Source organism: Lagenorhynchus albirostris, chromosome 9 (genome assembly GCF_949774975.1).
Source record: "Lagenorhynchus albirostris chromosome 9, mLagAlb1.1, whole genome shotgun sequence".
NCBI classification, from domain to species: Eukaryota; Metazoa; Chordata; class Mammalia; order Artiodactyla; family Delphinidae; genus Lagenorhynchus; species Lagenorhynchus albirostris.
The window spans coordinates 42,627,097-42,641,218 of NC_083103.1; the positions used below are offsets into that span (position 1 = coordinate 42,627,097).

The 14,122-nt window shown below is 45.6% G+C and overlaps 1 protein-coding gene across 9 annotated transcripts in view; it reads right to left on the bottom strand.

The window, feature by feature from the left end:
* TEAD1 (TEA domain transcription factor 1) overlaps positions 1-14,122 on the bottom strand; it is a 260,521-nt gene that overhangs the window by 35,385 nt on the left and 211,014 nt on the right. For all 9 annotated transcript variants that reach the window (XM_060159637.1, XM_060159634.1, XM_060159636.1 and 6 more), the window contains one exon: positions 4,561-4,734. In XM_060159637.1, the coding sequence (XP_060015620.1) occupies positions 4,561-4,734 (174 nt within the window). The remainder of the gene's footprint in view (positions 1-4,560; positions 4,735-14,122) is intronic.

Consider the following 14,122-nt stretch of genomic DNA (forward strand, 5'->3'; position numbering starts at 1 on the left):
AAATTTAAGAGTGGTGACGACCACAAAACTCTGCAAATTTTTCTAAATATCATTGACTTGTACACAGAAAATAAGTAAAATTTTATGGTATGTAAATGATACCTCAATAAGGTTCTTAAGAAAAAAAAAAAGGTCTCCCCAGATGCACAGCCATTCACAGAGGCCCTTGGGTGTCCCATACCATTAAGGCTCACAGGGTGGAGGGGCACCCACAACACTGGTATCTGTGGCTCTGCCATTCAGTTGTGTTTTGGGGCCTGAGTCCTGGGGGGCCAGTCAGAGTCTTCCACCCTGAAGCCAGTGGAGTGACCACTACATGACTCACTGACATCCCATTTACCTCAGTGTCCCCTGGCAAAGAGCTGGGGTCACAGCTTGGGCGTAAGTGCGGGTACCTCAGGTAGACTCAGTATTTCTCCCACAGCAAACTCCTACGCTGATCTAGCCTGAATGAGCCCAGAATGGACATGGAGCAATCATTATGAACAAACTAAGAGTCAGCCTGATGGTGACAACCTGGAGACTGCAGGCACTTTGAGAAAGAGGAAAAAGGGAGGAGAAGAAAGGAGACGTGAGGATAGGACCTCTGTTGAAATGCACTGAATTCACACAAAAATGAAAATCTGTGAAGCAAATTGCTAATACGAAAGAAATTTCAAAAGGAAGATTAAGCCTACTTAAGAAACACCCACTGACATTCAAGGATAGAGTCTAAGTGTAATTCATGCTTTCTCAGTCATTAGAGGAAGGCAATGAGATTTCAAGTTGCAGCAAACTGTAAACCTAATTCAAACTGCCTTTCCTCATTTATTCTAACATAGTCAGGACTGAATTTCTTCATAAAGGTTAAGTACTGCTAACAATTATACTGAAGGAGTGATGTCTTCCATCATATTCATAGAAGAGCTCAATTTTAATTCTGCAAATCTTAATTTAATAAACTAATATCTAATCTCAGAGTAATTGTTTCTACATTCGCAAATCTCATACTAGCCACCACACTCTAAACATCTGCAAATCTAGACTTCATTATTTGGGGATTCATGACTGAAGGGTCCCATCACTGAAAGCATTTATTAAAATCATCCCCTGTGTAAAATGTAAAATTTTGGAAGCAAAAACAAAAAAACTTTCTAATACTTTGCATTCCACTTTATAGTCAAACAATATGCTGACTATAAGAAATCTTATTATCATTAAAATCCAATACTATATAGAGGACTTCCCTGGTGGTCCAGTGGTTAAGAATCCACCTTCCAATGCAGGGGACGCAGGTTCGATCCCTGGTCGGGGAACTAAGATCCCACATGCCGCAGGGCAACTAAGCCCGCAAGGCGCAACTACTGAGCCCACGCGCCACAACGAAGACCCAACGCAGCCAAAAAAAAAAAGGAAAACAAAAAAACCAATACCGTTTAATTTGAAAGCACTGAAAATGGCTTATTTTTATCTTATCCTACAATTTCTGATTAATTTTAATTCATTTGGGTAGAACAGTCTCTTTTTATATCCTTCACAATAGTGGCTCTCAAACTTTTGATCTTGGGACCCCTTTTCCACTCTTAAGATTTACTGAGGACCTCAAAGAGCTTTTGTTTCTGTAGGTTATAGCTGTCTGTATTTTCCACGTCAGAAATTTAAACTGAGAAAAATTTTAAATATTTATTACCTAATTTAAACATAATATTAAGCTCATTGGGTGTTAACATACATCTTTTTTTAATTAGACATACCTATATTTTAAAAAACAATGAAAATTAGTGAGAAGGATAGCACTGTTTTACATTTTGCAAATCTACTTAATGTGTGGCTTAATGAGAAATACCTAGATTCTCATACCTGCTTCTAAATTCAATCTGTCATGATTTGTACTTCAACTTTTGGTTGAAGTACATGAAGAAAACCCAGCCTCACATAAATATGTGGCTGGAAAAGGGAAGAATATTTTAATAGGTTCTTCAGATAATTGTGGCCATTTTTCTTTGACACTACACCAAAACTTGACAAGCCGTAGTTTTTAAAGGTTAACTATAGTGTGGAGTCTGAAACCATATCAATGAACTTTTCACACTCTGTTACTTTAAAATCCATTGGTTTAACTTGCACAGTATAAAAAAAAAATCACATTTGTTAATATGACTGTAGATCCCAGCAGAAAAGTCTTTTAAGTATTGGGAAGCTGTCAAGTTCACCAAAGTGGATACAAGTTTTCCAAAATTCTTATTTTTACTTGAAAGCTCAAATCTTATCTTTGGCAACAAAAATTATCCGTTGTTTTCCTTGATGTAGCAGGCAGGCTCACTGCATTCATTTTCAGTGTGTACTCTAGGTTCAAGATATAATAAACCTCATAAAGGACATTCTTGGTGTGACTGATTTTTTTTTTTTAATTTAAACTGTGTGGGCTTCCCTGGTGGCACAGGGGTTAAGAATCTGCCTACCAATGCAGGGGACACACAGGCTCTATCCCTGGTCCGGGAAGATCCCACATGCTGCAGAGCAACTAAGCCAGTGCGTCACAACTACTGAGCCTGTGCTCTAGAGCCCGCAAGCCACAGCTACTGAGCCTGTGTGCTGCAACTACTGAAGCCCGCGTGCCTAGAGCCCGTGCTCTGGAACAAGAGAAGCCACTGTAATGAGAAGCCCGCAAGACCCAACACAGCCAAAAATAAATAAATAAATAATAAATTTATATTAAAAAAAACCCAGAAACTGTGCATGCAACCCAGCCCGACTGATCCAAGGCTTCAGCAGTTTTACCCTATTACATTTGAACCATCAATGAGCACATCAGCAGAGTTCAAAAGGAAAATAATATCTCAGTGTCATAATGAAAATTGTTTTGACCTTGTCAGCCCATTGAAAGGAGGCTGAGGAACCCCCCAGGGGTCTGTAGAACACCCTTTGAAATCTGCTGTGTTATCATATAACAACTGACCCCCAACCATCATTCAAGTCAATAGGTGGCAGCCACTAATTTAGAAGAAGGAAGTGACTGCTTAGAAAAAGGAAGTGCTTTTTCAGGGTGTCCACATGTATTACTGATCCCGAGAACATTAAATTAAGTAGAAGGCTACTTCCACAATCCAAATTCAATATGGAAGCATGACAAATGAAATCCAGTTACCATGCAAGGATTAAAAAAAAACCTAAACGAACTGAATTTAATATGTAAATTTCCTCCCAAGGAATTTAAAATATGAATTTTTCCTTAGTTCATCTGCTTGTTTCCCCCATTTGTTGATGTTCTTGTGCCAGGTGTTTGCTTAGCTTCGCAGATATGGAGAGCGATTGACAGACCCTGTGGGTGGGGTCCAGGGGACACGAAGCAGCCAGGAAACAGAGCAAAGGCACTTCAGTCAAACGGATCGGATTTCAAGCCCCAGGTCCCCACCCTGGTGCAGCCTGTACTTTGTGATCTCTGGGTCTCTGTTTTCTTAGTTGGATATGAGGCAAATTCCAGGTAACACTGGGAAGACTGGATAAAATGAATGTAAAGCATGAGCACAGCTCCCGGCCCACAGCAGGCATTCGATCAGTGTAGCCACCATTATGAATAAGGTGTCCAGAGGAGTGGGACACACATCCAAGTAATGATGACACAGCATGGGAACTGAGTAACCACACAACGCGATAGACTAAAAGAAAAATCAACCATTTGTTTAAGTGAGGACGGTGCTATGTAATAAAGAAGCCACCACCTCAAAAGAAGGAGGGAAAGGAGGAGAAGTAAAAAGTCCACCCACTCACACACAAAGGCAGGCCATAGGACAGACAGCAAGGGAAACACCCGGAACCAGCTCTTTTAGGGCCTTTAATGCCATGCTAAGAAGCGCAAACATTTGAGCCATTTTCTTTTTATTCTTGTCAAGACTGAGGAGTTATAAACGCTCAGTGCCAGCAGGTCCTCTGCTCTTAGGCCCCCAGTACACACACATTATCCTTACGCTTGCTGTGACATCCCTGACCCAACAGCAGTCCCCTGGCCTGGCCTGACTAGTGGAGAAGGGACAGCAAAGCTGTCCTCAGAGGCCGGGGGACAGCAGGAAGCCCCAGCAGCTGGGGGAATGTGCCCTTGGTGTTTTAAGGCACAAATGAGGCACGTAATGGGCAGAGCCATTGTGTATTCTGACACTTATAAAATCTTGAAGCATGTCTTTAGCTCCACCCAAGCCCCTCCTTTGCCTCAGGTCCTACGCTCCAGTGGAATTTATAGGTTGCTTTGCTTAATGGTGTGCGAACAAACAGAAAGAGGGTCTAAGTGTCTCACGTCGGCCATTGTGACCCCAGCCATCTGCAAAGTTTCTTGTCATTGCATGAGAGAGCCCTGAAGCCCAAGCAGCTGCCTGTGTCTCTTTGGCAGGGACAGCAAATGCCACCTGGGTCACCACATGGATGTGCCACAGGCCAGCATGAGGACGGCCCACGGATGTGAGTCTGTGATCCCTTGGCGATCCTGCAGATCAGTCAGTGGGAATCCACAGCCAGTGCTCTGCCCTCAGGTGTGGGATGCGACCATTCAGACAAAATCCACCGAAATCACAGCAAGGTCTTACTCACCCAGAATTTTACGAGGAAGAAGGCATTTTGAGGACCCTTTCCAAACAGTTCCTTTAAGCCACCTTTCTTTTCAGGAAATTTGTCATAAATCTGACGAATGTCCACGGATTCGAGCAATGGGTCACTGTAAGAATGGTTGGCATGCCCAATGTGCACGAAGAGGTGTTTGTTGTACTGTAAGAAACCAACAGAAACATTCCCATTACAAACCCTTTGATCAACCTGGGACACATCCATCTTGAGCTGCACAAAGAGTGGTAGTCTCGAAATCCCGGAATTCCGCCTTGAATGGCCTCGGGTCTGTGCCTTCGAAAAGATGAAGATATTAAGAAAAGCCATTATAGCTAAGGGTTAAAACAATCATTGTCTATTATTACAAGGGCATATATTTTCCCAAGTGCCTAAAAATGTCTTTTTTGTAGACACAGTAGGAAACAACAACTTAAGTTACCCAACTACCAAACCTAGAAACAATTCCGTTACCCAGTTTTACCTGACTTAACTGAAAATGACAGTGACTTTGGAGCCCATTATTTACAGTGTAAGTCCAATAAGCAGTATGGGTGTGGTCAGCTAACGCCATCACCCAGAATACACTTGTCACTCCAGCTCCCCTAGCAACAGCATGAATGCAGTGCTCTGAGCAATGGTACCCACCTACTTCTTCCATCAGGAATAAGAGAGCTGAGTGTCTTTCTCACAAGTCCCCTTAGTAACCAATCTAAAACTTCTGCAAAAGGGCTGGTCAATATGTGACCGTCAGTGCAAAGTTAGAGTCATGGGTATAGATCATGGAGAGGATTCATGGTGCAGGGCGATATGGGACCCGTAAAAAAAGTCCAGTCACTCATTCACAAAACCAGAAACAGACAAATCAAAACCCTGGCAAGTCATTTAACAAATGGAAATGTTTTCTTCTCCTTGCTTTGGTATAAGATATGGTAACCAGACCAAAAAGGAGTGTGGCAAACCAGTGGTTCTCACTCAGGATGCAGCAGAATCACCATGGAGCATTTAAAAATCACCAATGCCTGGGTCCCACCCAGGCTAAACTGGCATTTCTGAGAATGAGGCCAGGCATCAGTAATGTTTAATCCTCCCTTGATGAATTCCAATATGCAGCCAAGTTGGAGAACCACTGGCCTAAACTCTATACTCCAGCCCCCCCATGCCCGCCTCTCCTGCTGAATAGGCAGTAAGACCAGCCTAATGTGACACAAAGGCATCCGGGGTACAGGGGTTCCAGGGAGCTCAGAACCCAACAGGGTTCACAAGAGAAACCCATGTCAGTATTTGCCCACCAGTCCCTATTCACTTTTCAAGTTTACACTGGCATTTCTCCAACTAGAGTCCTTCCAAGTACTAGTTCCATAGGGAATGAGAAGTCCCAAATAAAAGAAGGCTGCTCTAAGCTGCTCGCCAGCAGTACTGTGTACTGGCTGAGATGGAATCTGCGCTCAGCCTGCTTCAGCACAAAACTTTGTGCCCACTGCCAATCAGCTATGACACTGGGTAAGTCCCCCCAGCCTCCGACATGGGGACAGCGATGGTACCTACCTCCCAAGGGTGCTATAGGGTTTATTTTTGTTTTTTTAAATCTTTTTGCTTATTTGCTTATTTTTTATTTTATTAAAAAAATTTTTTTGGCCGCGTTGGGTCTTCGTTGCTGCGCGCGGGCTTTCTCTAGTTGGCGGCGAGTGGGGGCTACCTCTTCGTTGTGGTGCACAGGCTTCTCACTGCGGTGGCTTCTCTTGCTGTGGAGCACAGGCTTTAGGCGCAGGCTTCAGTAGTTGTGGCACACGGGCTTAGTTGCTCCGCAGCATGTGGGATCTTCCCAGACTAGGGATTGAACCCGTGTCCCCTGCATTGGCAGGCACATTTTTAACCACTGCGCCACCGGGTAAGTCCCAGTGCTCTAGGGTTTAAATGAGGTACTGCATACTAAGAGCTTACTGGAGCTCCTCCATTCAACAAACAGTAGACACTAAATAAATGTTAGCTACTATTATGTCTCATAAAACCTCCCTCCTTTGAGGTTCATTGAATATAACACATTAAAAGCACTGCGGAAGAGAAACATTGTGTAACTTTCTATAGCCCAAAGTTTCCCAAAGTTGTTTGCTCACAAAACCCTGTAAATATATCCTGAGGAAGTGCTGGTTTACACTCATGACCTGCTACCCACACGCTGTGGATCTCTGGCCACAATGTGGAAGGGCAGGAGGCCCAATACCCCATCTGGTGCCAGCTGTCCACATACAGGGAGTGTGGCCAGGGCCCAGCACCATCTGGGAGAGGGCTAAGCCCCTCTCCTGCTCAACATCAGAGTGCTATCTTTACCAAGGCTTCCAAAACCCTAAAAGGCATCAGGTGAAATGACAAAGAGGAACGTCAAGCTCTGACATGGACCCAGCCTCTGTTCCAGCTGTCTGGTGGATTTCAGGATGGCCTGAGACCTGGATGCAGCCACGCAGGAACAGAATATGTTGTGCTGGAAGAAAACTTTTAAAATAAAGTAGAAGCCATTGTCATGTTAGGGAAGAGAGGTTATAGGGAGGGGTGAAGTACCTCTGATCTTTTAAAAATTTTCTCAAATGTCATCACATCATCTTTTCAATTATAAGCAAACCAAAGCCCACAGAAATGTATGGGGCACTGCTGCTAAGGCACTTCCAGTCTCATCAGTCGGTAGGAGGATAAAAAACAACACAGGTGAAGCTGGGAGCACAAACACTAGTGCAAGGCCCGCAGAGATGAGGAGGTGCATGAAGAGGTGATGCCTCGTGCCTGGCCCCTCTGTTGGACCTCTAGTTACCAGTACAGGAGCAGAGGGCAAAAGGCGTTGTTCCTTCATTATCCAGACAACTGGCTGTCTCCATGTCCATCACCCAACCCTTAACCAAACATTGCTTGCAGCAAGCTCCCAGCCCTACCCGGCTTTGAGAGGCACCATTTCTGTCACTTCTTGTGGCATCTGTAGGCAGTGAGTTTACGGGAAAGAATGGAATACAAACAGAGCCTTGGGTAGTATACCTGTGAAAAGAATCAGAGTCTCTCTGCTGAGCACACCTCACTCCCAGCTCTTCTGCCTCGCCAGCTCCCATGGGCCAGGGAATCCGAGCTGGGGTGAAATTAAAACTGTTGTAACTCAGGGACCACAGCCTGGACCTCCAGGCGTCAGAGATCAGGAATGTGAACGACCGGAGGGTAAAATGTACTGTTCTTCAATGGGGACCATGAAAGTATAGCTGAAAATCAAGGTGCTGAGCACAAAGCACTCTGGAGCCAGACAAGAACCTGAAATCTCGGTTTTCTCATATGTACAATGGGGATATATGACTGTCATACAGAACAGGTTGGAAGATTAAAGGAAATAATGCACAGAGGGTGCTCGGCATAGGGCCTAGCATACAAGAAGTGTTCAATAAATCACAGCTGCTAAGATTACTGTTGTTGCAGTGTATTATGTGAGATTAACTAGATCCTGGGGTAGAATCAAAAGAACTTTCCTACTTTGGCTATCCCTCCTGCCTAGCAATGGAAAAATAAACACAAATAAGCCAAGAGCTGGGAGCAAGTTGTGAAGCTGCATGGCTGTTCAGATCCTTGATTACAGCCCACCCGTTACAAGCTGCTCGGGGTGTTGGCCTCTCACCTGTGTCTGCAGAAAGAAAGGGAACTGTGTCCAGTGTTTGTACAATGTGCTTTCTATATATGTGACCTCTATACAGTGACCTCAGGGTCACTGCCTCACAATGACACTGTAGGCAGATTTCATTAAAATCATTTTTACAGATGAGGAAATAGAAGCTCAGAGATGAACAGATTTGCCTGAGGTCACACATCCAGGAACAGTCCTGAAGTTAAGAACAAAACTTGGATCTGTCAACGCCACAACCCATGCATTGGCTGCAAACATCAACCACACTGTCTCCAGAAGAAAATATAAATGCCTAGATCCTTCTAACTCAGATCTACTTTTTCTGAAAGTTGATCTGAGAAAAGAGAAAAAAGCTGAATAACGTTTTCAAAATTCTGAGAAATGAAATTAGAGTTCGGGACAAACATAATTATTCACAGATGCATCAGATAGAGGCTTCAGAGGTTTCTATTTTGAGGAGTTACCTTAGTGCCCAAGTGGCTGAAATGAACTGAGCATGGGCAGGCTGTCTTTGCCAAAGGAAATCGGGCGCTGCCTCCCCAAGGCTGGTGACTTGAAACCAAACCCTGACTGTTGGCATCTGAGTGGCTTTATTCCTGCCAAGAGGTGACTTTGTTTCTAAGAATACAAAGGGCTAAAGAAGGCATCCTGGAGGCCACAGCAGTGGGACAAACAGACCTCCCTCTCTCCTTAATTCAACCTGGCTAGGTGAGGAATCCCTCTGCACCCAAATCTAGAAGGCTGAAAAGAAGACGTCTACCTGATATGTTTGGGTTCAAGTTTTAATGAAACTAAAACCCTAAAAACTATTTGGTGAGGCTCTACTTCCCATCCTGCCAGATCTCCTTATAAGAGAAGACTAGGGTGGATACCTCACTTCCCTTCCTCCTTCCCCAGTAAATCCCATTTTCTTTCCAGCAGTGGTGGTTTCCCCAAAACTAAAGGTGAAACACAAAACCCAAACAGGGCAGTTCTATTCTATATGGCAGAAAACAAATATTTACAAAAACAACAAAAATAACAACAACCAACGATCCCAAGTATGTGGGGAATGTACAAGCAGAAATGGGGTGAATGTCGATGAGTCACGTCTACCAAAGCCTAAGCCTGAATTTCCTTGATATCGAAAAGAGGTTAACGCTGCCTTGTTCAATTACAAGAAAGTCTCCTAGGCACTCAGTAGATATGCTGATTATCAACATATCAATGACAGCAACAGAAAAGGTGCTCACTCTGCATATTTCTTTTGTGGATTTCCGTGGAACAAATCAGCACACCTAAGGTCCATTATATACCAGGCACTGGGGTGGGCACAGGGAATCCATGAGCTAACAGAACAAAGCCCCTCCCTTCAAAGAACCTACAGAGTGAATGTATGGAGCCAGCGTATTGCCTCTGTAGTCAGAACATCGGCTGCCCATTAAATACATGTCCTCAAAGATTCTCATAGAGAAGACTGGGATCAAGGACAGTCAACATCCCCTCCCCTGTACATCCCATGACTTAAATCAGCGTTTACCTGCTCTGTTTGTACGGATGGCAGTGTTCTCCAGCACTAAACATACAGTGTGATTCAGTAGCAAGGAGAACGTATGTGGGATTTATCCTGAAAATGTGAATGAAGCTTCACAAGCCCAAGGTGCAAACCATGATGAAAACCAAGTTAGCCATCACACGTGAGAACAGAACACACTCTCAGATTTGTCAGGGTTCAGAAAACTGACCTTCCTTGCCAACTATGAGGTAGCAATAGGAGGATATATTCTTTTGAAATGAGGGAGTAAATCAAAAAAGCAGGAGATGGGCTTCCCTGGTGGCACAGTGGTTGAGAGTCTACCTGCCGATGCAGGGGACACGGGTTCGTGCCCCGGTCCGGGAAGATCCCACATGCCGTGGAGCGGCTGGACCCGTGAGCCATGGCCACTGAGCCTGTGCGTCCGGAGCCTGTGCTCCGCAACAGGAGAGGCCACAGCAGTGAGAGGCCTGCGAACCGCAAAAAAAAAAAAAAGAGGGAGATGAGGCCGGAACCCAGAAGAGAGGTGAAAGGAACACACTGGCCCGCAGCTGGGCTGCTGACCTGGACAGCAGCCAGTCCAGAGGGGACGAGAAGCTGGAGGGCTCCTAAAGGGACTAGAGAGATTCCCTGACTTAGCTGATCGTCTGGAGAAGAGTTTGAGAATTCTGTTAGAAATGCGGAGGATGAATTTGTGTAGGTATATAAAAACGGAACAAATAAAAAGGCAGTGACAAACCTTAGAAAAAACAAGTTTTACAATCAAGAAAATGGTTCTAACCCATTATACGTTAACCATGCTGTGTACAAAATTTGCACAGGTTTGTAATATAAACACTGAGTGTTAATTAAACCAAAAATTGTGATGTAACCATATTGGGGGGGTGAGGATGTGCTAAGTTCAGAGAGCTAAGTCCTGGTCTTCCACAGTAAGAAGTCAGAGATAACGTCTGCAGATCGACGGACTGAGATACAGAGTAGAAGCATGTTGTTTAGAAATACGGAGATACTATACAAAGCAAGGAATAAAAGGCGGCAGCAGCTGTTCCTAAGGAGCAGGACTGGGGGGTGGGAGACAGGGCAAGGGGGCAGGCGATGGCTGCTCTGCCTTATAGGCCATGCATGGGGTGTGATCTGGCTTATACACGAAGCACATCTATTACTTTATTAAATTAAATAAACAGCCAATCCAAAACTATCTTGAAACATCATGGAGTTTTGTGAGGAAAGAACTATAAAGGGAAACAAAAACACAAAGCGTCGTGCTTCTGGATGTTCATTCCAGTTGGCCGCAAGTTCCCTGGACCTGAAAGGAGCTTGGTCAGATCATAGAGCCTTCCTAGGCCCAAATACTCAGGATGACTGAGCAGGAGCTTGGACCCTGTCTGCCTGCAGGGTTCACCAGAAAGACTGATGTTGCACCGGCACAATCCTACCTGGATTGAGATGTCCCGCGGCTCAGCAGCCCCTGACACAATCTTAATACACAGATTTCTATTCTGGCTTGGGGAAATGCTCATTTTCTCTTTTTATTGCTAGAACCTCTCCAGTTATTCTTCACAGCAGTTGTAAACAGTGATAAAGGTAAATGTAATCCTAAAATCTCCCCAAAGTGACTTGTGAAGGGTAATTTAGCTACCCTGGGGGATTAACAAAGGACTTTCCCCCTCCTCCAAAGCTGTTCTGCGAGGTCGCTTTCCTTCCTGGTCTCTGGCTCTCCCTCTCTCTCTGCTGCTTAGGGAGGCTGCAGGGGAGGAGCGCTGAGCACCAGACTCAGGAGTCAGACAGGGTCTGGGTCTGAGTCCTGGCGCCGGCACCGCTTCCTAGCTGAGTCATCTGGGAGGGGCACTTTCAGCCCTCTCCACATCGGTAATGCAGGGATAATAACAGTACCTACCTCGAAGGAGCGTCACGATGCTTAAAGGAGATCACACGTGGAAAATCCACAATGCTGTGCCAAGCATGTAATTTGTTATTATTATCATTGCTATTATTATTTTCCCCAATAATCACGATGTTTCTGTACCTCGGGTGAGATTACTTGAAATTATGGCTGTTCCTCTGACAGCAACGAAATGGAAATACTAAAAATTTAAAGCAGAAATTGAGAGGAAAGTTTCAGACACATTGGTGATTTCTACTGTCCCGACACTGCCATTATGTACTGTACTGTAGGGCAGCTGAGGTAGGGGTGACGTGTACACGAGGCCTTGAGGAATCCGGCCCCTGAACTACCCCCAAGGCGTGTCTGTGAAGAATGCAAAGTCTGTCCTCGCAAGTGGGGCTAGGGCAGCCTGGGCGGTTGCCCATTACTGCAGATGAGACAAACCAGAACAAGCAACTCCCAAAGTGGCCACTGGGGTTTAATTTTCTTTTCCCTTTTTTGAAAGGGCTGCTAATACGTTCTAGTCCAGAGCCCTCTGATGAGGCAGTTCACTTTTTATGCAAAAGGAAAGGGAAAGCCCTAAGAATCTGCTGGTCCTTGGCATCTGAGAGGCTCCCTTGGACACACCACAACGCTGCACCACACTGTCTGACCTGAAGATGGCGGCCCTTCCCTAAACTTATTCCAAAAATTCCAAGTATTTGAAGAACGCAGTAAAACCTTGAAAAATGACTGCTGTCAAATAATACCGGGAGAAAAATTATAATCCACTTAGGAATTCAAAGAAACCAAGACAAATAACTCATGTCAAGGGATGCTAATGTACAAGTTGAAACAGAACAAGGACAAATCACCTACATTTGCTTCCTGTTATTTTCCTGCCTGGACAGTCTGCTCAGACACCCCCAGCGCAGCCTGGGCAACCTGTGACGGCCCCTGGGCCCTGCAGGGACAGGGAGTGGATGCAGGACCAAGCCACGGAAAGTGGCCTGCGTCTTCAGTCCCTGGGGAGAGGAGCTTGCCTGAGCTCACGCTCCAGCAGGCTCTCTCCTCAGCTAGCTGGTCCAGAGGCACCAGCCCTGTTCTGGCTACTTGGCCCCCCGGTGCTGCTTCCTCCCCTCCCTGTGCTCTTCCCAGAAAGAAACATCACTGAACACAAGAAACAAGGAATGAATCGGTCCTTCCTTCCTGGATCTCACACCAGGATGCAACCCCTCACCCCACCTCCCACTTCCACCACCACCTCCACGGAGCGGCTGCTGTTTTCTTAAAAAGAAGTGCGTCTTCCCCACACAAGTGCAGCTGTTAAGGTCCACTGGCTGAGTACAGGGACAGCGACCAGGAAGGCAGGCGGGGGTGGGGGGGGGGCGGTGGCTGACCTGCTAAGGAAAGCAGATGGAGCCTGGCTGGGCCTCTGTGAAATGTCTATAAAACCCCGATTTCCAGATGCTTTCAATTGCCTCATCCCCAAATGGTCATGAATAAAGAGGGTGAGCGTCCAGAGAAGCTCAGACATGGAGAGCAAACCACCCACTGCTGCTACGAGAGGGTGCAGTTGGCATGGATGAGCTGACAGCACAGCTTGGCAGTCGTGCAGGACAGGGTGGGAAAGGCTGTCACAGCGACCTGTCACCTCCAGCACTGGAGAACACTCCATGTCCCACGTCCTACTGGAAGACCACACGTGGTAACACGTAAGAGAAAAAGCAGGCAGAAGCATGAACATTGAGCACAGCCAACCGTCAGACCTCCTGAGGACCTGGAAGGCCAAATGTGCTTTCTGACCATTTACTCAAATATGTGATGCGTACATTAAGAACCCATGGGTTAGAATCCAGACCCTGCTGTTTCTGAGCTATGTGGCCTGAGCCAAGTTGCTTAAACTTTCTGGGCTGTGGTGTCCTCATCTGAACAGAGATGTCACCTGGCCTGCTCATCTCACGGGTCAGTGTGAGGTCAAACAAAACAGGAAACATGACAGTTCTGTGTGAGCCTTAGGGAGCTACACAGATGCTAGGATGCAGGTTCACTGTTAATGAGAGCCATACACAAGCCATGAACTGGGGGAGAGAAAGAGTCTCTTTTCTGAAGGACCAGAAACCAAATCTCCCCAAAGAGCTGTTTGCTATGAACACACAACCCCGCTCTGAGATGCAGCGACCCCCTTAACCAGCAGGCACTGCAGGGCTTGGAAGCTTCTGCAGAGAGAACTTGCCCTCTTCCACTCTGTCCAGGATATAGGCGAGGCTCCTCCTGGCAATCTGGAATCTAAACCTTGCTTCTGATCTTACTTCTCCAACTGAATTCCCATACAAAACAATTGACTCTTCTTTCTGCCACGGCCCTCCTCAATGTTTTATTTCCTCAGAGTTGCACTGGTCACATTTTCCAAACCAAAGTTGGGATCTGTGAGATCTGACAAAGGAATTTCAGTTGATCTGTGAATTTAGGCCTTTGAAAGAAGCGACATAAAACCATGAAATCATCCTTGGGGTCCACATTT